The sequence below is a fragment of the Pyrus communis genome, chromosome 2 (assembly GCF_963583255.1).
Source record: "Pyrus communis chromosome 2, drPyrComm1.1, whole genome shotgun sequence".
NCBI classification, from domain to species: domain Eukaryota; kingdom Viridiplantae; phylum Streptophyta; class Magnoliopsida; order Rosales; family Rosaceae; genus Pyrus; species Pyrus communis.
The window spans coordinates 3,552,067-3,579,713 of NC_084804.1; the positions used below are offsets into that span (position 1 = coordinate 3,552,067).

The 27,647-nt window shown below is 35.9% G+C and overlaps 2 protein-coding genes and 1 pseudogene across 2 annotated transcripts; 2 read left to right on the forward strand and 1 right to left on the reverse strand.

Moving 5' to 3' along the window:
- Nucleotides 1-9,191: 9,191 nt before the first annotated feature.
- Nucleotides 9,192-12,715, reverse strand: LOC137726090 (GDSL esterase/lipase At5g45920). Its single transcript, XM_068464957.1, has 5 exons — nt 12,493-12,715; nt 12,158-12,391; nt 9,938-10,005; nt 9,638-9,802; nt 9,192-9,509 (listed from the first exon to the last, which is right to left on the reverse strand). The coding sequence occupies exons 1-5, from the start codon at nt 12,589-12,591 to the stop codon at nt 9,350-9,352; spliced, it is 726 nt and encodes a 241-aa protein (XP_068321058.1). The 5' UTR covers nt 12,592-12,715; the 3' UTR covers nt 9,192-9,349.
- A 6,512-nt stretch (nt 12,716-19,227) lies between these two features.
- On the forward strand, nt 19,228-22,311 carry LOC137722738 (pentatricopeptide repeat-containing protein At1g28690, mitochondrial-like; annotated as a pseudogene).
- A 1,443-nt stretch (nt 22,312-23,754) lies between these two features.
- On the forward strand, nt 23,755-24,059 carry LOC137724348 (signaling peptide TAXIMIN 1-like). The gene has a single exon (XM_068463086.1). It carries the CDS (start codon nt 23,790-23,792, stop codon nt 24,030-24,032), a length of 243 nt encoding a protein of 80 aa, XP_068319187.1. The 5' UTR covers nt 23,755-23,789; the 3' UTR covers nt 24,033-24,059.
- Nucleotides 24,060-27,647: the final 3,588 nt, after the last annotated feature.

Here is a 27,647-nt window from a genome sequence, read left to right on the forward strand (position 1 = left end):
AGATCCGACTTCCCTGGAGATTGTATAGTACGTTATCAATTTGTTATGAACTAGTTAATAAGAAGTTCGTACATCCTTGGATATTTCAGTCAATGTGGTTATGTTATAATTGTACATGAACCAATAGAAAACCGAAATACCTAGTTATATAGCCACTTCCTATAAGTTTTGAAAGATGTACAAGATAATAATAAAATAAATAGAGAAGATCATAATGCACCAAGAATCTAATAAAGACGAGTACCGATTCAGATGAAAAAGTTTTGAGAGTGATTGCTAACTGTTATAATCACATTTGCTGAAAAGGATTAGCTTTGAGCCTTTGGTGTTAGAGGATGAGCTTATTAATTAAGTGACAAGAACTACACAAATCGAAGAAGATAAAGTCATAGCCAAAGGTTTGGCACACAAGGGTGAACCCTATATTTTAACACTTTTACACCATTTCATTATTAGCAAGCGTGCATGGCAAGTTCACACACCATGTTATTGAATATATAATTTTAGCTTGAAATCATATAGTTATAAATTTAACACAAAATTCACAGCTCTAACAACATAATATATTATATTTTTAAGAAAATAATTTAAGTCGCCATTTATTATGAAGGCATTTATAATTAAGAAAACAATTCAAAATCAAAGGGTAAGTTACCATATAGTATGGTCACCCTGGTGAGTAAAAAAGCCTTTCTATTATCAAACAATATACTTATAACCAAAATCCAAAATTTTCCTCCTATTTTGAGCCCCATTGCCCTTTCTAGGAAAAGGTTAGCGCCACTTGATTTCATAATAGGCTAAGTATTAACTAACATGACGTATTAAGACAAGCGGAAAAGGACAAAAAATTAACAATTACCTTTAATATGTGCAATGGGATGACTTGGGGGATGACATATTTGATGTTCCAACATCGATCGAAAGTCATCCGCAGACAAAATTGCATGTAAACAATAGGGGATGACAAGACAAAGGATTTACAAACCAGTTTGATTGCCAGCAGATAAAAGGTTATTAGGTTACAATCAACAATGTAGACAATGCATGAGGCAAACGACACGGACGATCCAGTCCACGTAAGATAACAGTAACTTGAAGCACTATCATCATATATTGGTGTTCATAAAGGACAAGAAAATTCTAAAATACCACACCCTTCATACTTTAAACCAACCTTAATTGGGGTATGAATATATTCAAACCATCTTATTGTTCCGAAGGTCAGATGTCCGTCATGGTTGAGAACATCCAGTATGGCTTCAGGTCCTTGTGGACTCACCCTCAACATCAAACTTCTCTCTTCTTAGTTATGGGGATACTTTAAAGTTGAGATTCCATCATAAAATTAATTGATAATATGGAGAGTAGCTCAATTACTTATAAGCACATACAATATCTCTCTTCCTGGTAATGTGAGATTCATTCTCAACACACCCCTCACGTGTGGGGGATTGTCAAGCCTAACACATGGATAATACAAATGGGATGACATGGAGACATGGGCCAACCTGCTCTGATACCATAAAGAATCAAAAGTTGAGGTTCCACCATAAAGTCACTTGACAATTTGGGGAGTAGCCCAATTGCTTATAAGCATATGCAATGTCTCTATTTTTCCCGATGTGGGATTAATACTCTCAACACGGCTCCTCATGTCATAGGAATTTTCAAGCCTAGCAAGTTAACAACACAAATCAGGTGACGTAGAATATGTATGGTCGTTGGGTTCACACATGGGATAACCTGCTATGATACCATGAAGAAAGTTGAGATTCCACCATAAAATTAATTAGCAATATGAAAAGTAGCTCAATTACTTATAAGCACATGCAATGTCCATCTACCATCAACGTAGAACTCATCATCAACAAGGCACATCACTATTATTTCATATGGAGCCAGTATTAGTTTTGATTTTGTCTCTCTTGTTAATGTTTTCACTGGAGTGTTGGAAAATTATTAAAAGTTAGCGAGTTAATTAGCAATGAACTGTGTATTATTGGGCTTGCGATGACTACCTAATTTTAGCATGGGTCCTTTGTAATCCGACAAAATCTGAAACTAGACGCACCTTAGCATCTGAGTTGGCCCAAGTTCAGGTTGGGTTTGCATTTGGTTACGGTTACCCAAGTTCTTTCTTTGTACTTTTTAATTTGTACGATGTATCCTTTTGTATAATTTGGCTTTGGCTTCCTACATGTAAGGAATGCTTCTTTATTTAATGACAACATGGCATCATGTTACCATACTGAGTTCATAGCTGGAACTGTTAATTTTCTTTATTATTATTTAAATATTATTTGTAAAAAAATTCATTCAAGTTGAAGATGGAATTGGTATCTCTATGTGTTGAACAAATCGCAGATTTGATAAACGTAACACTCTCTTGATAAACTATCAATTTGTTTAATTCATATGAAATGAAATTTTCTAGTTATTATCTTTACATAATAAAATAGAGTAAATTGTTCCGCTTTTATATTTGTGCGGTGAAATAATATCTCGTCATCATTGAAAGAGGATGGCAAGCTCTCATGGTGGGAGATGTGGAAATTCATGCATAAGAGGCTAGTCAAATTTTGATCAATGTAAGTTAATTTCAAATGTGCAGAAGATGTGTTGTCAAATAAACCGATATGTCACCACTTGAAGGGACTTTGGATGCTTGATGCTTGGTGGGCAGAAGTCAAATTCCTTGATGTTCTTTCTCGATCGGCATCAAGAAGAGAAAAGGGCTTAAACTAGATACTCGGTGAACCAGTTGAAGAATCCAACTAGAAATGTGGTGCAAGAAGTGAATAGCTCATGGTTGAAAAGAAAAGTAAAGCAACTTTAAGTTTTGATTAACGAATGAGGTTTGCTTTCATGTCTCAGATCACTAGCTGAATATTTTACGAAATTTGTGTAGGATGGTGCACAAGGCTGCCCGTGGACTTGAAGACGAATGATGACAGCAAACTGCCAAATGTTGAACGTCAAAAATGAGTTTTATATATTTACGAACTTGTGGACACGACGGCAAATAAAGAGTGGCGGAAAGACATAAAACCTTCCAAAACCCTAAAAGCGGAGAGAAACAGTGACCAAGATACATTAATATGCGGCGCCTCACTTGTATTAATTAAAAGAAGAACCTCCACACGCATGGCAAAAGGACCTTTATGAAAAGGGTTAATCTATTTTCTTAATCCGTGGTCAAAAGAATCACGACTCACTGAATAATTTTTTTTGGCAAATGATATTTACACTAATATAAAAAGATGGGGAACTTAACCTCACACTGAGTCACTATATATAAAATAAAATAAAATAAAAAAATATTGGACTCACTACCTCATTTTGGCAGTATTACAACAAAGCATTAACATTCAACCTCTAAATTTTACAAGAAAGGTAATGTTATATTATAATAATGGTAAGATAGTAGTTAATAACAAAGAATGATATTGTGATTAGTGTAACAAGCTTAGTGTTTATGTTGTGGGTGTCTTAGGAAATATTTTTGCTCACCATTCTAAAATAATGGTGATGTTAACTATCCCTATTTATTACTGTTTAATGAGTTTGATTTAATCTATTTATTACACAAATTTTAAAATTTAAATTAATCTAACAATAATTAATAATGTGGTGAGCATTTTCACCACTTTGGTGTGTGAACAAAAATAACTCTCACACTATCAAAATAAGTTATTATGCGCAGACATAGTTCCATTATAAAAACTATCGTTCAAATTAAAGGATACCAGTACATTTTTTGAAAAGGTGCCAAAAACTAAAGCCTGATAAAAATAAGAATGTGCTATTCACATATTATTTTTTTACTTTTTACATACTCTTTGTTAATTTTTGTTATTTGATCTTTTTCAATTCATCTTATTCGACGATCAAAAATTTAAAAAATCTATGAGAAAAAAAAAACGTGTAAATATCACACCTAATATATTCCTAACCTCAAACCCACAAAAAGAAGGGAAAGAAAGAGCCAAAGGTCTTATCCTTTATTTATTTTTTTTTTGTCAAGTGCAAGTGGCATTTTAGCTAGTGCGTTGTTTATAAATCATCCTAAGAAGATTTATCTGTACACTTTTGATAGAGAAATATATTCTAAAATAATCGAAAGATAACTGTGAAGATTGAGGAAGAGCTGACAAATGAAATTGAGCACCATATCATAAAACGGACATAAAGACGTATAATGCCAATTTTAAGAAAAGCAGACGGTACTTGTTTATTAATAACCACGTGGAAAGAAAATTTGCAACATCCAAAGTGGGAATTGGTAGATATCTACCCAAAGACCTTAGAAGACAACGTCAATTATCTAAAACATTTAAACACATTATCAAGTCAAATAAGAACCTTGGACAAATTGGTATATGCTTACCTGTTTTTACTCCAAGTGTACTTCACGAAGAAAATTGAGTTTCTATTATAGAATTGATCATACAAGATGTAACTTAACTTACTTACAAGTTTATGCATGATCTCTCTTCTTATCAATGTGTAATTCATTCTCAACAGGCCCCCTTGCATGTGGCTAATTTTCAAGCAGTTGACAACACAAAATGGGTAACGTGGAGTACATGTAGCATTGAGTTTCACATGTAGGACAACCCGCTCTGTTACTATGAAGAAAATTAAAATTTCACCATAAAATCAATTAACAATACATAAAATAACTTAATTTACTTATAAACTCGTACAAGACTCTCGTTCACTTTGTTTTAGGTCAAACTTTCTGCCATGATTATTGTCAACAACCGTTGGATTATTAAAAGAAAGATTTCCATTATTAAACTACGGTTGTAAATATTCGAGGTGACTAGACCAAAATTAATGATTATGGTTCAACTGGATATGCAACATGATAAAAGAAATGTTTCAACATGATCGTGATAGATTCTCGAAAAGTGGGGTCAAATTAGAAGCAAAGGGTCAGAGAAAAGACAAAGTTCCACATTGGCAATATACTCTAATCCACATCCGAGTGGTGCTATAAATTTGGGCTTGTAAAGCAAGGAGTTCCACCACTTCTGTTCACAAGCACTTGATCAACTAAATCGCTTATAACAGTCGTTGCTAGCTAATATAATGTCTGCAGATTCAAGTCTCATCGTGAGAGCATCAGTGCTGATGATCATACTTATTTGGTCATTGCATGTCAGCGGTTTGGAAGCGACACAATATTATGGCGGGCGCAAGTCGATGCAGAGAACTAGGATGAATAGCGCTTATATATTACGTGGATTACGCTATGATTTGTCTAAAATGAATCAGCAGCAATATAAAAAGAGGATGAGGAATTTGATTGACAGAGTCTCACCAGGAGGGCCAGACCACCAGCACAACAGTAGTCCTCCGGCACTGGACTGCAAAGATGATCTTCAAAGGAAGTTTATTACTCGTAGGTGCTAATTCCAGATCATTCATGAAGTTCACTGGACCAATTGATATGTGTTAGGTGCAACTTATTTGAGTACAAGATCATATGGTAAACGAGGGAACGTTTTCATGTCCTTTTTCCTCTTTTTTTTTTTTTTTTTTTTTTTTTTTTCAATGAGAGATCCTATGAGTTTGTTATCTTAAGTGCAGTGCCTGCATGTGTAAGATAAAATAAAAGGGGTGTGATATCCACACATCCTATTTTACTTCTCACACACCTTTTGAATTTTTAGCTGTTGGATCGGATGAATTGAAGAAAATCAATGGATAGAAATTATTAAGGGATGTGTGAGAAGTAAAATGGAGTGTGTGGATAGCACATCCCTTGTAATATACCATATGTACTAATCAGTCGACCGATATGCCTGTAATAATTAAAAGGAAAATAGTGAGTATGCTATGTATTCACTATCTGATTTAGCCCAATAAAAAAATATCGCGTGTTTCTTTTATATATATATAATTTTTTTTTTTTAACAGAAGATATTATCTAAGGAGTTTTAACGAAACATTCTCGGTATTATTCACTTCTAACGAAAAACCACATTTTTATCTTTCTTTGGTATTATTCAATATACCTTTACTTGTTATTTTTCATTAAAACTAAAGTTTTTTTAGACTTTTCGTTAGTTTTCCTTATTATCTATACTAAAGGAGAGAAGGTGGGCTCAACCTCACAATGGAATATCAATAATGTGGTTTGTATTCGTCTTTAACAAGAATCGAACCTAAGACCTTTTTACTTACAAGTAAAGAGAAATACTTCTAAACCGTAATACCAAGTGGCTTGTTTTTAAAATTCCAAGAAAAATTAATAATACGTCCATTATTTTATAAAATAATAAAACATGTGTTAAATATCACTGAACAAATCAAAAGGTGACTACTCACTATTCAGTACCCATATTTTAGGATTTGGATCCTCTCCGGATCCCCTCCTTGGGGATCCCGGGGATCAAGGCACAAGGACCGTTCATCAAAGATCGTGCGGCCACAATTAAATGCTTTTTATATTTTTAAAAGTAAAGCAATCTCGTTTTGTGTAAAAAGCATTTAATTATGGCCGCATGATCTTTGATGAACGGAGAGGATCCAAATCCCATATTTCATCCTCGGTACAATAGCCCAATTTAAGTTGGCATGGTAGAAAAGTTGTGGTTTATACGAGAGGAGGGAAGGGAAGGGAAGGGAAGGGGAGGGAAATAAGAGGGGAAAAATCCTCCTCTTCGTAGAATTAGAGGCTAAGGTAAGCTAGGGTTAATTAATAGGGCAGGAACGGAAGATTATTATATAGCGTAGTGTTATCCACACATCTATTTTTATTTCTCACACACTCTTCTCAAATTTTGATCGTCAGATTAATGAATTAAAGAATATCAATGATCAAAATTTAACTAGGATGTGTGAAAAATAAAAATGGATGTGTGAATAACTTTGTCCGTTAGATATTCTAGGCTTTTCTTTGTGTTCTTCATATTTCACCTCTTCATCTTCATCAGGTTTCTCCGTCTCCATAAACATCGCAGAAATTGAGAGTTTCTAGACCTTTATGTCTAGGAAAGAAGTGGCCGCAGCAACAATGACATACAAACAGAAACCACAAGAAGATCAAAAGAAAATGTCATGGCCGCCTACTTACCCGACATCGCTGGCCACCACATCCTCAAATTCCTTTCCACTAGGGATGCAATCCGAGCCAGCATTCTTTCCAAGCAATGGGAATGCGGGTGGTCTTTTGTTCATGCATTAGATTTCGACGAGGAAGAGCATGACCCCCTCGACAAGCTTTATAATAAAGATTTTATCGACTTTGTGACAGAAGTGTTTGAAGCGCTGCAATTAAGATGATATCATAGATAAATTCAGGCTTCGTATAAGATACCTTGTCGACCCTAATCTCGTCGATCCGTGATTAAAATTTTCATTTGAGAGAAACGTTCCACTTAAGCATGCTTACAGTGGACCACTCCTCGTGGGATTATTGGGGTTGTCACTCCGCTTATCCGATACCGTTCTCAATGGCGAGTCTTTAACTATTTTAAATCTGGAGTATGTGACATTAACGACGTCAGATGATTCAATATGGCTTCCATCCTTGAAATCTCTGTCCCTTGACGAAGTACAGTTGAGTGACTTGGGATTCTTTCATTTGCTTTTGGTGCCCTTCCATTGATAATATTTCGGTAAGTTCATGCTTTGGCTTTTCGAATCATAAAGTTTCAAGTTCCTTCCTCAAATCTTTGGAATTTGTATGAATCAGCGAGCCTTCCCTATTTAAAGTCTATGTCCCTTAGAAAAGTATGTTCTGGTCTTTCCAATGTTATCGTATAGGTGATAAGGTGACTCATAATGAAGTTAAAGTTGAAGCTGTGAATCTTGAATCTTTTAGATTGGAAAGTGCTAGTTATTGTCGTAGTGTGAGCTGCAACAATATCGATTTTCCTTCTTGTGGGGCACTTAGATATCTTGATTTCATGCACACAAAGTTTGTACACAGATGCTTTGATTCGATCAAAAATTTCCCCTCCTTGAGATTTTGATCTTAAATGCATGCCATGCCTCGAGACATATGGGCATCAAGAGTCAGCATCTCAAATCCTTGAAAGTAACTGATTTCTGTAGAGTATAACATTGAAGTTGAAGCCATGAATCTTGAACTGATATCGAAGTTGAAGCCATGAACCTTGAACTGATATTGAAGTTGAAGCCATGAATCTTGAATCTTGTAGATTCGGTTGCATTCCTTATATTGGTCTTCTGAGGTGCAAAAATGTCAACATGTTTGCTTGTTTTGGAGCACTTAAGAATCTAGACTTCGTTTACACCGACTTTGAAGGCCAATGGTTTGAAAGCTTTGTTTCAGGATTACCCTCCTTGAGAGTTTGACCTTAAAAAAAATGCCGCATCTCGGGACATATAGCTTCACTAGTCAAAATATAAAATGTTTTAAATTAAGGCAGTGTTCCCTTGGGAGTGGCACAATCGATACTCCCAAATCTACGCTATTTTTGGTTCAGGGGCAAGGTAACTATCTCAGAGTGCAAAATTTGTATAAATGCTCCAAATTTATCAAAGGCTACAATCATGCTCGAGAAGGACTGGGATCGACACACCACTTGCAGCTTCCAGGCGAGTTCTTGTATAAGAAAGTTCCTAGCAAATTTCGGTTGCTGCGAAAAGTTACCCGTATATGTGACTGACCCTGAGGTATCTATAATTACTAACAGTATATGTATTTATCAATCCTAATTGTGTATTTCTTGTTAATTTTCTTGCTGTGGTTGTGAAATTGATGCAGGCTCTCATCTTTCCGGATAGCATGAGAGAGGAACTCTCCCCACCATTACCTAGTCTCAAGCATCTTAAGGTACTATCCGAGTACTCTCCGAAACTCGTCAAGGATTATGGCTTGACGGACTACTTGCGTTGGATGGCACCTTCTCTAGAGTTTTTCAGTTAAAAAGAGTTGTGGTGGTATATGGGAGAAAAGAACGTGTGCGACAAAAGAAACCTGGTGTTAAGAGCTTTTTCATTTTCTGCTTCTTTAAGTTCTTGTATTCCCTTGTGTGCTAATCTTGCATGAATAAAGGGAGTTTGCTTTCTTTCAAGTTTTAACATGCAACTTATTTGATTACTTTATTTTTAGGAAGTATATTTATCGATATTTCTCGCCATGGATTCGTTGAATATCGAAATGTTTGCTGGTAAGACTCTAAACTGTAGACTGAAACAAGATTTGGCGGAAAAAGAAAGATAAGTTGTTATTGTATAAAACTAACTGAAACTAAAATTAATTCAACGAAAGCGTGTTTTTACACCAACAGAACCAGATGTGAAACAACCAGAGCCAAAATAAGACTCAAAGTAGAAGATCCTGGCCATGATACACAATATTTTTCTTTCAAATTTGGAAAGCCTTAAGAGGGTCTTTAGTGTCGATGTCCTCTATAAGCGGGAGATCAACTGGCAATGTTTCTAGACTCAAGCCTTCATCCTTCAGCTTTAGGACCACCTCGTCAAACACAACCCTGTTGCCCCGGGGGCTGAGGTGCAAACCGTCCCTGCAATTCCAATCACCAAATCAAATTACATATTCATAATGCCAATGCAATGTGTACACATGAAAGTGCTGTGTGTTGATGCATATAAAACTGCATGTAGACCAATATCACGGCTGAGAGAGAGAGACCTCAGGAAAGCTTTTTCCCAGTCAGGAAACTGCTGCATTTTGGTCCAGAGATCTATTACAGGGATCCCACTTTCTCGAGCTACAGAAATACATGCTTCTGAATAAGCCCCAGCAGCTTTATTTGTCCTCTCAGGCTGATTCAATGGATTATCAATATAGGGAAATCTGGACCATAAACACAAACTGAAATCAAACTCTTCTATTGTCAACCAATTTCATATCTTAATATATGGTAAAGTTATTTACATTTGGTTCAAGAATGAGAGAATATTACGAAAGCCATAAATAGTAAAACCATACCGGAGGCGCCCATCTTCATCGATTGGAGGAGGGGTGATAAGGAGAATGTGAGTTGAAGGCCATCGCTTCTGAAATAGAATAGATATGAAGAAAATATATACATATGTACAAAGCATGAACAAAAGGGTAGTTTTATGTGCTGATACCAACAGCAAACAACTTGTGTTTCATGTAAAAGAAAAAGAAAAACACACTTTTCTGTGGTCGAAGTAGAGAAGCTTCAATATACACGTGCTTTACAAGCTTCCGAATAATGGTCGCTCCATACGAGTGCAGGTGCACTCGTACGATATCAATCATACAAAAATATACAACTTAGCTTCCGATTGTTTGTCATGTAACGGTCCTAAACTTATACAGACGTCCTCAAATGTCATACATGAAAATGAAAACCACATTTGAGTAAATCGATGATCCCACCATCACTATCAACCATGTTTAAGTTGCCTCACAATATGAAATCGAAAGGTGCCTACACTGATGTGGATATTAGGTTCATTATTTGTGACTAAGAAGGAAACCTAAAGAAAAGGATCAGATTCAACCTAATCCTGCGAGAATTTATTCATAACTTACAGGCTTGCAGCCTTCGTTTCTTCTGTCATTTCCACTTTATGATTGCAACCACCATCTACATATAAACGATCCCTATTGGCCTAAAATATGAAATAGAAATCAATACCTTTTTTTTTTTCCTCCCCTTTTTTCTTCATTTCTCAGATAGATTAAAGCTCTCATGCAAAAGCAATACCTAATAGCAGGACTTCTGCTAAGGTTACACCTATTAGGCATCAGATTCACATGGACCACATGCGATGAGTCAATGACCAATATGCATCATCGAATCGAAAATATCTAGTACTCCCGGACTACATTTTTATAATAGAAGATTTTGAGCATGAGAAACAAAAGCCTCACGAATGTTGGTTGTCACGTTTCTGACGTCTCCATCCAAACAGACCACGATTCTAAGAAGTTCCAGACAAGGTTAGCACCCGGAGGACCGGGTAAATTCGTTTAAGCATGCTGGAAGTGACCCATTGAAAGTATAATATCAAAGGTTATGCCATATGAGAAATCAATAAGATACACAAGAATTGAGAAACCAAAAAAAAAAATGAAGAAACAACCAGGCATATGGAGAGGAAACTAAAGGCATACAAAACCCAACAACCACGTAACCTGTGAAACTAAGGATCTTAAAGCTAAAACAACATTGAAATACTATTCAAGTCCTTTTTGAATTATGTGCCAACTTTTAGGGTCCCAAACTTAGATAAGAAATAATAAATAAAAAGGTAAACTTTAGAGTCCCCAGCTTCCAATCCTTGAAACAAAATACAATACACCCCCCCATACTATACAATACGTATACTATTATCAACGTGGCAGAAATTAAGAAAGGCCACCAATCCATTGCTCCTGTTGGCGCAATCAGCAATGACCTCCGCCTTTTATTTACAAAGAAAAAGAACAATTATTTTCGCCTTCACGTTTTCTCTTTTGGCCTTTTTCTTTTGTTTTTGTCATTTTTTTAGAAGTGTTATTGACACTTAAAAAATCTTATTCTACACTCTTCGTAAGTGTATTTTTCTTTCTTAATATAAAAAGTTTGATGTGTAGAATAAGATTTTTTTAGTGCTAATAACATTTCCCTTTTTTTTTTTAGTGTATGCAATCCAAATGTCAGAAAAAAGAAAAAAGAAAAAAAAGAAAACGAGTGTTGGGGAAGGAGTGCGGAAATTATTTTCCAGAAAGAAAACCATCTAGAGGAAGAAGTAAACTCAGCAGCAAAGGATCCATTTTTCTGTGCAACAACGGCCGAGTGGCTAGAGGGCAAAAGACAGAACCATACATCTTTCGATAACCTTATACAATTTATACCACCTCTTCGGATCACTATGTTTGATTCTATAACAAATTCATGATCCCATTTTATTAGTCAAGGGCAAAACCACAAGGCTTGATTCTACAAATATTATCACTTCAACAAACAATGATCGCCTTCTCGTGTCCATTTCTCCTACCCCAAAAATCCGACAAAAACTGAATGGCACTGTGGCTATATTCCAAGCCAATATACATCTTCAACTCCGAAAATGAAGATTTTGTGAACCCTTTTTAAGGAAACTAATCAATATAGTCTGCTATAATATGATTCAACTGAAAATCTGCACCCTTACTATGTTTTGAGTGTGTGAAGAGACAAAAACAGGGTACCTTGAGAAATGAGACAATCGAGAGGAGATTCTGCTTGTACTCGTCGAGAGGCACGTGTTGAAAAGCAGAGCATCTGTCAGGAAGGCAAGCGTCATTCGCGCCAAAGAAAACGGTGATAGCAAGCGGCGGCTCCTCCTCACCTCCTTCAACACCGCCACCCGGAAACACCCTCTCCAAAACTTTCAAGGCCCACCTGGTGTTGTATCCACTGTACCCTCTCAGCACCACGTCCACCTAATCAAAACCCAATTCACAAATCGCACAAGAAAAGTCAAAGGCTCCGACTTCGGATCAAAACTGCAGTGCCAGATGTAAATTTGACGAGTCAGAAATACCGTGCGGGAAAAGTGGTGGGCGAGAGAGGCCCCCCAGCCGCCGTCTCCGAAGGACTCCTCGCTGATGGAGTCGCCGAAAAGGTAAATCTTTGGCCTCATAATTTGGGAAGAGTCGATCGCGGACCAAAATTGAAACCTTTGTTTTTGCGAAGTTTGTGGTTTCCAAGGGGATGTTATATTATATGTAGAAATATGACGATAGCTAGTACTTGTTGATGTCAAGTTTCATGTGGCATGCAAGACGACAGCTCAAACCTCAGCTACTTCCATTTGTGATGACTGACTGTTGATGCGTTAGCCTCCTAGCTCTTCTCTCATACATCGATAGACTTTTTAATAAATTGCAATGCACCCAAGCCAAAAAGTTTGGTATGGATGGGTGAGAGAGAAAGAGGAAACGAACATTATTTGTGGATTTATTCGAATTAGAATAATGTTAAGAAGGACAAAATTTTAAATTAAATTTATGAGCTAAATGATGTGTTAGTTAATGATTAGATTATTACTTAAATATAAATTAACGTGTTTATTTTTTATTGATGACACATCTGGTTTGCAAATTTAATTTAAAATTTTGGTTTCATTGTTCGAATTAGATTCTGTAAATCACATGATATAATAGTTGGTTGAGTTTTTTTTTTTTTTTTTTCAAGTTACTAAAAAAAATATTCAATTATCAATCATCATATCATGCGATCTATAAAATTTGATCTAAAAACATAATTTTTCTAGATTTTCCTTTGTGGAGTGATTGATACTGATGGTATCAAAGGAAGCTTTGGTACCACTAAAATCAACTAGTAGTAAGAAGAACATATACGGCTTGTTTGGATATACTTTTAAAATAACTAAAAACATTTTTGGTTAAATGGATTTGAGTTCCAAAAGCACCAATTAAGTGCTTCTTGAAAGAAACACCAGATATGTACTTCTTGTAGGAAGCATTTAAGGTGTTTTTTTTAGGATCCACTTAGATTTTTACTAAGAATTGGTATCAAAAACATTTTCATCAAAAATGCTTTCAGTTATTTTAAAAGCATATCCAAACGAGCTCATAAAGTTTAGTAATTCTCAGCGTGAGATTTATGTTCTCAACATGATTTTTTATATGTAGGGTCATGATTTTAAATGTGGAATTTGCACTCTCTGTAGAGTCATTTAAACTTAACGTCGACAACACACTTATTAAATGATGTGGGAACACGTGAGTTGTACGTTGGCTCAACATTCAGGTAACATGCTCTAATATTTTGAAAAGAAAAAAAAATTAAGTTTTTATCATAAAATCAATTGACAACATAAAGAACATCCCATTTCCTTATAACACACACAAAATCCCTTAATTCTCTGTTGGTGGTTTTCCACTCTCCACAAGTATTAGAGTAATTATCTTGGTGCTCATCTTTTAGAAAGATTCTTGTATACGATTGCTTGACCACATATTTGTTCAAGCATATACAACATATTTGTTCAAGCATATACAAATCGAGACTCTTGTATTCGATTGCTAGACCACATATTTGTTCAAGCATATACAACATATTTGTTCAAGCATATACAACATATTTGTTCAAGCATATACAAATCGAGACGCTCCTATATTTTCTTATCCTATAAATATAGTTTACAAATTTAGTCTACATTTCAAATTAAAAATCTTACTATTTTCTCTATGCACTTACAAAAGGAGTGGATAGAATTAAACAAGTGTGTCAAAGTTACCGGTTTTAATCTACAATATCTAGTACATTATCGATATCTGACCAAATTATCAACATATTTTTCACTGTGACTTGCTCAATCTCTCTATTTTATTTAGGGTTGAGATATCCACATATCCCATTTTACTTCTCACACACATTTTTTATTTTCAACCATCGGATCAGATGAATTGAAGAAGATCAACGGACATAAATTATTAAATGATGTATGAGAAGTAAAATGAGATGTGTGGATAACACATCTCTTTGTTTATTTAGCCTTTTAAGACTTCACACATCAAGAAGTCAAAAGCTTTGTCTTTTTCTTACAAAGAACTTATAGCTCAAGTAAACATGATTATATATTCTTGCACTGAAGTCTTGTGTTCCAATCTGGATAGTTAAACAGTCTTCAGAGATGATATATTTGCTGAACTGCTACTGATGGATTGGTGACATGACCCTGCTTGACTTTACATTAAATTGTTTGTAATGCGTGCTGTCATTCGTGGGTCCTTTGGCCTCTCCTCCTGTCTATCTCTCCCCACCCACCCACCCACCTAACCCAACCCCCCCCCCCCCCCCCCCCCCCACCACAACGGAAAATTAAGAACTTTATCAATGACTTCAACTCATCGACTTGGGGATGAACTGAAGGACCATGCATCAACTTTAAAGAGAGCAACTCAAATGCTAGCAAGTAAAGGTAGGATCCCAAAGGAAACTTAAGAACTTTATCAATGACTTCAACTCATCGACTTGGGGATGAACTGCAGGACCATGCATCAACTTTAAAGAGAGCAACTCAAATGCTAGCAAGTAAAGGTAGGATCCCAAAGGAAACTTAAGAACTTTATCAATGACTTCAACTCATCGACTTGGGGATGAACTGAAGGACCATGCATCAACTTTAAAGAGAGCAACTCAAATGCTAGCAAGTAAAGGTAGGTAAACATATCTACCAAACAATTAATACATAAATTCATTCTACATCTAGCAGTACTAATACTAATATTGATCGAGATGGTCAATTATCTCTTAATTATTTAGTGATATTTCTCTTCCCGATGTAAAAAAATGTCTCCAGCTCGACTTCATGCTCCCGTGTTGATGAAAAAACTGATCGATATGGTTATGCCATCGTCAAGTTCGATATACATTTGTCTCTTGAGGCATCTGAAGAGGCAACAATAACTCTCTTGACCTATTTTAGTAAACCTACCGACACAGTACGTAAAGCCATACTAGGGTTTAGAAGCCAGGGATTGGAAATACAATTTGCAAAAAGAAAATTATCATATGCATGAATCGCAGTAGATACTTGCAGATAAATCAAAATGGATTTAATATTTAGAATTGGCACTGTCTTTTTACACAAAAGGTGTATAAGAATATAATAACTGGTGATGAAGCTCTGCACACCTTGAAACTATGATTACTAATTGAAAGAACGATTAAATTTGATGTTAAAATAATCTGGATTAATATTCATCATTTCCAATTGAAAAAAGTGTTTAACCATCTGTTGAACGTGTGGAGATCAACGGCCTTTTTGCAAGATTATAAAGTTTCCTTTCCTCTTATATGCCTTTCCCATCATACTATTAACATGCACATATCAATGATTCAGTAGCATGATTAACGAATGCCTTTTTGTCTAGTTTTAGGATTTACTAATTTGCACGCCCACAAAGCCACTGTAATTATGGCATCACATCTCTATTACTCAAGTATATGTTGTTAGGAGGATTAAGATCCAATGGTTATGAAATAGACAAGTGTCAAAAGATTATGAAGTTAGTTAAGTTGGTTATATTGTTACTGTAAGCTACCAAATGCTATTATAAATAGATTGTAACAAACCATTGTAAAAAATAAGAAAATATACTACAATTCTCAACAGATTTCTCTCTAATATCTCGATCTTCTACTTCTCTCTCTATCCCTTTCTTCTTTCTTGCTTCTGTTTAACCTTCTTCTTCAATAACCTCTGATGGTTTACATATGTAAGCATAAATGAACGGTCGTAATACGTTCCTAAGTAAATGAATATTACATATCAACAATTATCAACATATGTAGAGTTGAAGTATCAACAAATACATGCAAGTTTGTGGCCCACCAGTGGGACTCAAGAGTGATAGCTTTGTTTGAATATGATATTTTACTCCAATGTCGATTCGTGGATCTCGTTTTCATTTGTTAGGTTTTGTGAAAGAAAGTCCACAACAGCCCCACTTGTTTAATATCAATCATCAGCAGAGCTATAATTATTGGTTAGTGCAATCCCAAAAGTTTGAGTAAAGCAAAACCGGCCAATTGGTTTGTAATTTACGTAGCTTTGTAATGTAACGTAATATAAAGGGTAATGTTAATGAAATCAATTATTTAGATTAAATTTGTAAAAATATATGACGTGGTTGTTAATAATATGATTATTACTTACGTGTTGATTTTTTATTGGTGACAGTTCACATGATTTGTAAATTTGGTCTAAAAAATTGATTTACTTATTAGCATTACTCTTTTTTAAATGTGGGAAAGCAAAAGGTTCTTGAAATCGGATCAGGATCCTCTCCTGAGCAAAGGATGAGCATCCTCCTGACCAAGCCCATCGAGGCGTTGAAATTTTATCCAATGACTACAATTATTATAACTTTTAGAGGGGCCCCTTGTTTGTAGCCGTTGAATAAAATTTCAACGGCCCGATGAGCTTGGTCAGGAGAATCTTTTGCTCAGGAGAGGATCCTAATCCCTTGAAATCCAACCAATCCACTCAATAAGGGTTTGTATGTGTAGGATCTAGAATCAAAATGGAAGTTGTTTTCCCTGTCCCCACAATGAAGAAAATTCCTCATGCGTAGTCACTTTTCTTCTTAAAATGACAGTTGCAACTTGCAAGTGGGGTTGCGCCAAAGTAGCTACACCGGTGGCGTTAAAGCTATAAAATTATGATAACGTGTTTGTGATTCAGTTGGTTAAGAATATGTATTCGGTTTCTGAGAACACAAGCAGATTTTCTCAAAAACTTGCTTGTTAAAGAAGGGTCTCCAAAAGCTACCTCAAATTATGCTAACTATTTCGATGTGGGCAATTGAATATTAATACTCCACCATGCTGAGTTGCTAACGTACCCAACATCCATGTTGGTTCACCTCTATCGGCACTGACTTAGCGGTAGCCATTTCCTTCCCTTTGAGGTGGTTTCAGTCCTCTAGTAGTGCTCAATGACTCGATTGTAGAAGTCGCATGGTGAAACAAGGTTTTGATAAGAGTCGATTTATAGATTTTGCACCTAAAAACTGGCTTGGAAGAAGTGATGGCCAAGAACTCTTAAACCACTGCATAATATGCTAATTCTTTTGAATATGGGACCATTGGGTCAGCATTATATGTTTGGAATCCCGCACTCCTAAAGTTGTTTAAAAAAAGAACGTAGAAAAAAAGAAAAAAAAGAAAGAAAAAAAAAGAAGAAGTTATAGAATCATCAAGAACAAATTAAACCTAGATACATTTTATAAAAATGAATTTAGCACATTTTTTTGTGCACACTTCTATTTATTTGTCTAGTACTGAAGCAGAAAGAGGCAGAGTAAAAAAAATAAAAAAATAAAAAAAAAAGAAGAAGAAGAAGAAGAAGTTATAGAATCATCAAGAACAAATTAAAGCTAAATACATTTTATAAAAATGAATTTAGTACATTTTTTTTGTGCATACTTCTATTTATTTGTCTAGTACCGAAGTAGAAAGAGGCAAAGTAAAAAAAAAAAAAAAAAAGAAGAAGAAGAAGAAGAAGAAGAAGTTATAGAATCATCAAGAACAAATTAAAGCTAGATACATTTTATAAAAATGAATTTAGCACATTTTTTTTGGGCACACTTCTATTTATTTGTCTAGTACCGAAGCAGAAAGAGGCAGAGTAGCCACCGAAGTGGATATTTGGTGAGCCATGTGCACGCAAAACGAGGTTAAGTCTACTCACAGAAAACGAGGTGGGCTTCTAGCACGAGAAATGAGGCTGAGTCTGCGCATGCAAAACAAGGTACGCTCCGCACATGCAAAACGAGGCGAGGTGGCACATAGAAAACGAGGTAGGCTTGCTCACGTAAAAAGAGGCAGGCTCCATGCACGAAAAAACTGCATGCAAAACGAGACGGGTCGACGCATGGAATGCGAGGCGGTCAACCATGGTTGGCGGGACGAAGCATTGGTGCCGAGATTGGGGCAATTATAAGCTGCTGTCAACCACGATAGAATTCACACTACAGTCGTCACTTCCATTTTACATGAATTCTCAAAATCTCATGGTAAGGCGGAGGTGAAAGCAAATGGGTATTATGATGAACTTTGTACAAAATTTTAAACTTGATTAAAAATCATGAGAGTTAACACATGCGTTTTTTTTGGGAAAAATCCAAAATTTTATTTTCACGAAAATATTTGTCTCAAGCATTAAAGAAAACTTTCTAAGGCATATGGAATTGATTTTACCATTTATGGAGCCCAAAATGTATTTTTAATAGAATATTTAAGTCAAAAACTAAACAATAAGTGGAATAAATAGGAGCGATGCCCAAAACGTTGCCAAAATAGTGTTTCACTCTCAAGAATGTCAACGAAAAGTCTTCCATAAATTCTCAAAAGCTCACAGTGAAGACGAGATGAAAGCAAATGGATTTTATAATGAACTTTGTACAAGATCGTAAAATTGACTAAAAACTATGTGTTAACAAATTTGTTTTAGGAAAAATGCAAATTTTTTGTTCTCACAAAATATTTTTCGTGCTTGTTAAGGAAAACTTGATAAGGCACTTGGAGTTGGTTTTACCATTTATTGAGCCTCAAATGTGTTTTTAACATAATATTTAAGTCGAAAACTAGACAATAAAGGGAATAAATAGCAACGAGGCCTGAAAACATTGCCAAACTAGGGTTCACCCATTTTGGAAGTGCAAAAGCAATAAGAACATTTTCGAGATGGCGCCAAACACACAAGACTCTCACCTCATCAATGGCGTCAAACATTCTTACGACCATGGGGAAGCTTTGCGGCAGCGTGCCGAAGCAGAAAGAGGTAGAGTGGCCACTGAAGGGAATATATGGTGGGCTCTGTGCATGCAAAACTAGGTAGGCTCTGCTCATAGAAATGAGGCGGGTTCCATGCAAGTAAAACAAAGCAGGCTTCGTGCATGCAAAACGAGTTGGGCCGGCGAATGGAAAGCGAGGCACACAAAAAGAGGCAAACTCAAAGCACATGTAAATGATTGCTGGCCGAACGAAATATTAGTGCCAGGGGTGGGGCATTTATAACCCGTTATCAACCACAATAGAATTCACACTAAAGTCATCCCTTTTAACATTGTAACCGCTTCATAAAAAAAAATTGTGTTAATTTTTTTTTGGTATTTTAAGGGGTACTTCGATTTAGGTCCAAAAATTTGAGGAGTTATTGGATTTAGTTCAGTTTTTCTATTTTATGAAATTAAACTTATATCAAATTTACTCTTAAATCCACATATGCCTGAAAAAGAGGAGATTATATTTGTATAAACAACTTTTCTTTTTCATATTTGAGAAAGAGAAAAGTTTGGCTCCTTAAGTTTAAGGAGGAGTTTATCCTCAAAACACTATGTGGCCTATATATACAATATCGTGCTTATGATGGGAACTATTTATATTATAATTTACTCTGTAAATATCATCTCTACAAAAAATCAATTAAAACTAAGATCGTTTAGTTACTAAATTGTAGCAAATAAATAGACAATTCATAATACTTTTACTGAATCCGTCCATCTGTTTTTAAATAGTTCGATGATTACATGATCTTAGTTTTAATTGATTTTATGTAGAGATAATCTTTGCATAGTAATTTATAATATAAATTGTACCCATCATAAACACAAAATTTTGTAAATAAACCATGAAATATTTTAAGAAAAGTTGGTCATCTATTCTTAAGGAGCCAAGTACTTATCATAAATGACATGCACCCTTTGAAGTTGATGGGCCTATTGGCCATAACTTTTGGCCCAAAAATTACATAAGATCGAAATGGCGAGAATATCCTACTCAGTGTTCCAGGAACACCTGATATCAGATCCAACGGTGTAAGTGAATAATGGAAAACTAACTCAGAATCAGACCGTCGATTTACCAGAAAATGCCGCCCCCACCAAATCAGGTTCTCCCGCCACCACAAGGCTCCGTCTCTCAGTCAATTGCCACCACTCTATCATCTGCTCTGCAACACTTCATCAACTCAGATAACCCTTCCCATGGACAAAAGATCCATACCCATATTCTCAAATCTGGGTTCCGACCCAATGTCAATATTTCCATCAAACTCCTTATCCTCCACCTCAAATGCGGTTCATTGGCTTATGCACGCAAAGTGTTTGATGAATTGCCTGCACAAACTCTTTCCGCTTATAATTACTTGATTGGTGGTTACCTCAAACGTGGGAAGGTAGAAGAATCGCTTAGTTTGGTTCGGAGACTGGTTTTATCTGGTGAAAAGCCTGATAGGTATACGTTTTCGATGATCTTGAGAGCCTCTACTTGTGCTGGTATTGTTGCATTGCCATGTAGTTTAGGACGAGTAATTCATGGCCAGATGATTAGAAAAGACGTTGAGCCTGATGATGTACTTTATACTGCGCTTGTAGACTCTTACGTTAAGAATGGGAAGGTCCAGTATGCGAGGACTGTGTTTGATATGACGTTGGAAAAGAATGTGATATGTTCGACGTCCATGATTTCTGGATACATGAATCGGGGGTCTGTGGAAGATGCTGAAGATATATTTAGGAAAACGGTTGAAAAAGATGTGGTGGTATTTAACGCAATGATTGAAGGTTACAGCAAATCGGTTGAATATGCGAGGAGATCACTTGAGGTTTATATTGACATGCAACGATTGAATTTCCTACCTAATCTCTCTACATTTGCTAGTGTTATTGGAGCTTGCTCAGTGTTGGCATTGTTTGAAGTTGGCCAACAAGTCCATAGTCATCTTATGAAGACTGGATTGTTTTTGGACATAAAGATGGGCAGTGCTCTTATTGACATGTACTCAAAATGTGGAAGAGTTGAGGATGCTCGGAGAGTTTTTAACCACATGCCCGAAAAAAATGTGTTTTCATGGACTTCAATGATCGATGGTTATGGGAAGAATGGATATCCTGACAAAGCACTTGAGCTCTTTCATATAATGCAAAGAAAACACCAAATTGAACCCAATTTTGTAACATTCCTCAGTGCTCTCTCAGCCTGCGGACACGCTGGGCTAGTAGACAAAGGCATGGAGATCTTTGAAAGTATGGATAGGGACTACTCATTAAAACCAAGGATGGAGCATTATGCTTGCATGGTTGATCTCTTGGGACGTGCAGGAAGTTTGCGTCAAGCGTGGGAGTTTGCAATGGAGATGCCTGAGAAGCCCAACTCCGATGTTTGGGCAGCTCTTCTTAGTTCAAGCACACTACATGGTGATGTTGAGATGGCAAATATAGCTGCCAAGGAACTTTTTAAATTGAATCCTGATGGCCGGCCAGGGGCATATGTTGCATTCTCTAATACTTTGGCGACCGCTGGGAAATGGGAAAGTGTAATTGAGCTTAGAGAGAAAATGAAGTTAAGCGGGATATCTAAAGACACCGCCTGCAGTTGGATTGATACTGATAGTGGTTGATGAGCTTTCGTATGGTTGAGGACAAGTTCACTGCAAAGACTCAAGAGCACACGATGTTCAAGCTGTATGGAGCCTGAGGAAAAGCCTCCTAGCTCAGTTTTGAACCTGACAAACAAATTAACGGGTGCTAACTCAGCCGGTGTCTCATTGAGTTCGTGCAGCGGGACTGCTCCGGCTTTCGGGGAGCATAGAATGTTGCTCAATTTGACAAGCCATAACCATGTCCAGAGGTAATTTTCTGTGGAAAGGGGATACTTATTCGTGTGGAGCAAGAATCGGATTGCAGTCTACTGTTAAGTTATACTTTAGCAGTCAGTAATTCAAGTTTGTTCACTCTCAAAGCTAAACCACAGTATGATTTGCTGATCACAAATTAAATAGTTACCTAATTGTAATTTTACATTGAAACGCATAGGGGTAATATTAGGGAGACCATTTATTTCGACTATATTTTGAAAATCACGTCAACTGTTGATTAACGTGCTTATTGTTTAATGTTTATTGGTGATACATTATATAATTTACAAATTTGATCTAAAAAATTGGTTACCTAGCATTACTCAATAGACAATGTGATAATCACAACTTCTTTCACCATCAAAATGTCAATTTTAATGGGCGTCTACTAGTCAAATACAAGTCCAACAGCTATGGAATTCACGTGCACAGAACTTATAGCTCAATTTGTCATTTATCTTTTCATCTGAAGCCTGGAGTTCTTCCTCTAATTTCGTTTATAATTATTTGGAAAAAAAAAAAAAATTCGTTTATAATTAAAAAAAAAATATTGAATACAGCCGAAAAATAATAGAGTTATAACGGCTATTTGGATTCCTTGAATCATTATATTTGCATATTAAATGCAAGTCCATGTGGAGCTTGGAATCGGAAAAGGAGGTTCGTTGGTCAAGAAAAGTGGGAGAACGACCTGGGAATGTGTTATTGGTTGGTTCTCATCCAAAAGAATTATCTTCGGATCCTCTTTGTGAGGATTCCGGAGATCAATGAATTGTCTCTGTTCATCATACATTATGCGGTCAGTTTTTATCAGATACTGTTTTTGTTCAATTTTAAATAAAAATAATTTAAAATAATTTTCTGACCGCATAATGTATGATAAACGGACACAATTTACGGATCCCCGAAATTCTCACAAAGATGATCCGGATTCGATTCTCATGTTCGAAGATTTTTTTTATTTTTTTTATTTTCCAACGATTTGTTTATTTTTACAAACCTGAGTTTGATCAAAGTAAATAAATCAATGTGTTTTGCTCTATGAATATAAGTTTGTATTTTTCTTATTTGGATAAATATATTGCACGTTTAATTCCAATAAATAAGAATGGAAATCGTTTTAAATCTTGAGTTTTATATGTTTACAAAAATATGCCCTTATCGTAATTATCAAAATGAAATAAAAAACCACCTAGAGGATAAATAAATTGTGTGGTGCAGCTGATCTTAACCGTTGCTACTGTGAATTCCACAAACATGAACAGCCAGGATGAGCTGCGACAAGGGTAATGCTAGATATATTAAATTTGTAGATAAAATTGGTAAATTAAATGATGTGCCATCAATAGGAATGAACACGTTTATCAATGCTTACTTAGTAATCCAATTATCAACTTTCATATCATTTAATTTATAAAGTTTTGTTTACAAATTTAATCTTCCTAGTATAAAATATATAGGAATTCTTGTAGTTTAGAGGAAAGCCGGCAATAGAATACAAGTCCTTGTTTGACTATATACACCCCCAAACTATACCTATTCCGTAGTCATATCGTTTCCTACAATCGACAACAAACCAAACGAAGTTGCCTTCCGTAGTTATCGTCTTCCGCAACCTGCAAACTATAAAGAAGTAGAAGAGAGACAAGAACACCAAAAGACAAGCGATGAGCTGCTGCTGCGGAGACGATTGTGAATGCAGGCCGCTAGGGTTTCTCCTCGGCCTGCCCTTTGCCTTCGTCGCTCTCATTCTCTCCGTCATCGGCGTCGTCATCTGGATAGTCGGGTTGGCGTTGACTTGCATATGTCCGTGCTGCTTGTGCGTGACGATCATAGTTGAGTTTGCTCTGGCGTTGATCAAGCTTCCCTTTTCGATCATGAAGTGGTTCACATCTAAGATTCCTTGTTAATTACTATCTGATACGTAGCGTGTAATCTAATAGTGGTTTGTTCATTTTTCAACCACAGTTTTTTTTTCTCGATCTTTCCACTTTCTGTTGATTTTTTTTTGTTGAAGATTTGTTCAAACATTGCAAAAGAAAGCCTTACGAATCCTTGTTCGATGAATTAGGGTAAATTTATGAAATTTGGGTTGGCAATTAGAAAGTTTCATTAATTATTTGTTATTACAAATCTTCATTATTATTCTTTTTTTTATTTTTAGAAAACTTCGACAATGCAAAGGAAATTTTATTGCTCTACTGAATTTTTTTCCATAGCGTGAGCATTTGTTTACTTACTGCAATTTTATTGGTGGCTATACAATTTCAACATATATTATTCTGAACTTAATTGGGTGAGATAAGGCTCAATGAATTCATTCAACATTCAAGTGTAGAGTTTTATCCTAAGAGGCTTCGTTGCTATCAATAGTTCACAAATTTTACATCATAATTTGCTGTGGTACCTTTCTAATATGGAGTTCCTATCCTGGTAGGATTAGGAAATAGTTACCAAGAAACATGCAATATTCTTGATTTTGGGACATAATACTTCTTTGTGGTTACGGAAATGATACACACACAACAATTTTAGCACATATATTCATGTATAATCATGTCCATTGTTGCAGCGTCTTCTGACTTGTACCTCCTTACACTACTTCTTGTTTAATCATTTTTTGCTTATTTGGAAGTGCTTTTAATATGATTGAAAGTGTTTTTGGTGAAAATGTTTTTGAAGTCAATCCTTAATAAAAATTCAAATGAATTATGAAAAAAATACTTTAAATGCTTCTACAAGAAGCAAATATCTGGATCATCTCTTCCACATTTTACAATATGTATAGAGAATGTCCCTACGGGAACATCCAATAAAATTTGTAATTACACCAACCACAATAGTATGGCCCATTTACAAAGATGACATGTTAAATTTCTTTGGCTTAACCCCTTTTTATATAGAAGTAATAAATTAATCAAATCTACACTTTTAATATGATGCGAAGTTCTACAAAAATCATCACTAAATGTATTTTCATGCTGTAATTGGTTTTTCAAATTTCATGCAGTAGGAGTAGGACATGTTGATTATTTTGTATTACAGCATTGTATTCCGGGCACTCATGGCTTTGCCACCAACTACTGAAACAATATTTCGGACCCGAAACCGAAAGTACCAATTCTAAACCACATCAGTGCATGACTGGAATTTAGTGGATCAATTTGAACTGCCAAAAATGCAAAGCATATATAAGCCTTTTTATCTAAAATGGTTCCTGAGATTTGCATAACACATCAATTTGGTCTCTGAGATTGAAAATCAATAGAAATAGTCTCTAATATTGTCCACCATCCATTATTTTGGTCATTCTGTTAAAAACTCCGTTAATGTCTTAAAGCTCTTGCCCGGAAGTTTGAGCAATTTTCAAAGCTTCATAACTCAATCGTTTCTTAATCAAATTTGACCCATAATATATCAAAATGAAGATAAGAAAGTGTAGAACAAGATTATACTTATTTGGAAGCCCAATGGTTGCCAAAGATAACCGGAAAATAATCTGAAAAGTGACTGGTTTGCAGGAAAACTGGGTTAACTTTAAACGTTCATAACTTCTTCAATACCCAACGAAATTGAGTGATTCAAAAACGAAAATCATACTTCTCGACGAGATGAAGAGAATGGTACCTTCTCTAAGCTAAATCGCCATGGTTTGGCCGGAAAACAGATCAAAAGTGGTTGTCTTGGTCATCAAGTTAGCCACTTTCGAACCGTTTTTCGGTCAAACCATGGCGGTTTAACCATTGATAAAGGTAGAATTCTCTTTATCTTGTCAAGAAGTATAATTTTTGTTGTTGAATCACTCGATTTCATTGAGTATTGAAGAAGTTATGAACATTTAACGTTTACCCAGTTTCCGGTGAGTTTTCCAGTTTTCCCACGGACCAGTCACATTTCAAGCTATTTTCCGGCCATCTCCTGTAACCATTGGGCTTCCAAATAGGTGTAAACTTGTTCTACACTTTCCTATCTTCATTTTGATATATTATGGATCAAATTTGGTTAATAAACGATTGAGTTACGAAGCTTTGAAATTTGCTCAAACTTCTGGGCAAGAGCTCGAAGACACTTAACGGAAGGACCAAAATAATGGATGGTGGACAATCTCAGGGACCATTTCTATTGATTTTCAACCTCAGGAACCAAAGTGATGTATTATGCAAATCTCAGAGACTATTTTGGCTAAAAAGCCCATATGTAATTATGTATAGTAGAAGGACTTGTAACCGAAAATGTACATCTGATATTTGACAAAATAGAATATAGCATAGAAATGAGTGGCTCCACTACTAGTAAACCTCACACTACTTGGACGTGAATCTGATTAAGTTAGGAACAATATCGATGTTACACAATAGATCGTCGTTCTATCTTCGTATTTTTCCCTTTTGTTATACATATTCGTGAAATGACTGCCGGAAATTGCAGACGTTAATATCTAGTTGGTCTTGCTGGAATAACCATTTTTCCTCTGTTTTCGCAAGTAAGCTTTTTTCTTTCTATCTCTAGCTTTTTCTTTTTTATTTAAGTTGGTTCCAGATGTTGAATGCTCGTTTGTGCAATCAAGCGTCACAAAATTGCCTTTCTTTTGATTAACCAAGTCGGACGCCTCTCTTAACTTAGTTTTATGTTGTTACGTGATGTTATATTGGAATAGTTTCCTTAGTTAATTTCATTTGTTACAACTGTTACAGGTAAGGCTAGGGAAGAATGGCATCGATGAAGTTCTTGGATTGGGATCGTTGTCTAACTATGAGAAGCATGGCCTTGAGCGCGTGTTTACATATAGGGAATGGATATGGCGGAATGGGAGTCATTCCCCATTCTTGATTATTCCTCCGTTTACCAACTTAAGCGGAATGCATAGTTCTACGGGCCCCACATAAAATCAGGATTTCAATTCCTGATATTGTCGGAATTGAATTACCTAGAAGAAGGTAGTATTTGGATTCCGGAGAGAAGGCTCCATCCGGAATCAAATTTTCCTCCCCAAAATACCCTGCACCTTCTGTATTCATTTCCATCTTCTCGTTGTCCTCCGCCATCCTCTTCAGTAGCCCTCTGCTCCTCCGCCACCTCCTCTCACTCCACTACCTCAAAATCCTCTACACATTTTGTTCTTCCCACATTTTCTCAGCAACCAAACAACAGAAATCGAAACCAATTCATGAAATGCCAACACCCAATTCAAACACCGAATAGTTTCACGATTTAGAGCTTGGATTACTACCCAATCTACATTATTCAGCAATCCAAACAGAGCCTAAGTAAGAAAATCCAGAAGCAATCAAAGCTACAGATTGCAGATTACCTCTCATTCCGTACTTGAATGTTCTTCATCTGAGCTCTGTAGTGGTTTTCTATGAAGCGTCAAGCTCGACCCCAACACCTCCTCCTCATGCTCCTCCCAATCCTCCATTCTTTCTCTCCCTTCACTCTCACGGTATCGTCTGTTTCGATTTGGCGCTCGGCTGCTATTCAACCCAACAAACCCATCGCTCCCTACGCTTCATCTTCATTGTCTT

Bases quoted from the DNA above. Each gene is read 5' to 3' on its own strand.
- LOC137726090 (XM_068464957.1), bottom strand. From the start codon at position 12,591: ATGAGGCCAAAGATTTACCTTTTCGGCGACTCCATCAGCGAGGAGTCC. The intron at 10,006-12,157 runs GTACCCTGTTTT...ATTCTATTTCAG, and splicing joins CGATTGTCTCATTTCTCAAG to AAGCGATGGCCTTCAACTCA. The intron at 9,803-9,937 runs GTATGGTTTTAC...TTTATGGTCCAG, and splicing joins GATGAAGATGGGCGCCTCCG to ATTTCCCTATATTGATAATC.
- LOC137724348 (XM_068463086.1), top strand. From the start codon at position 23,790: ATGAGCTGCTGCTGCGGAGACGATTGTGAATGCAGGCCGCTAGGGTTT.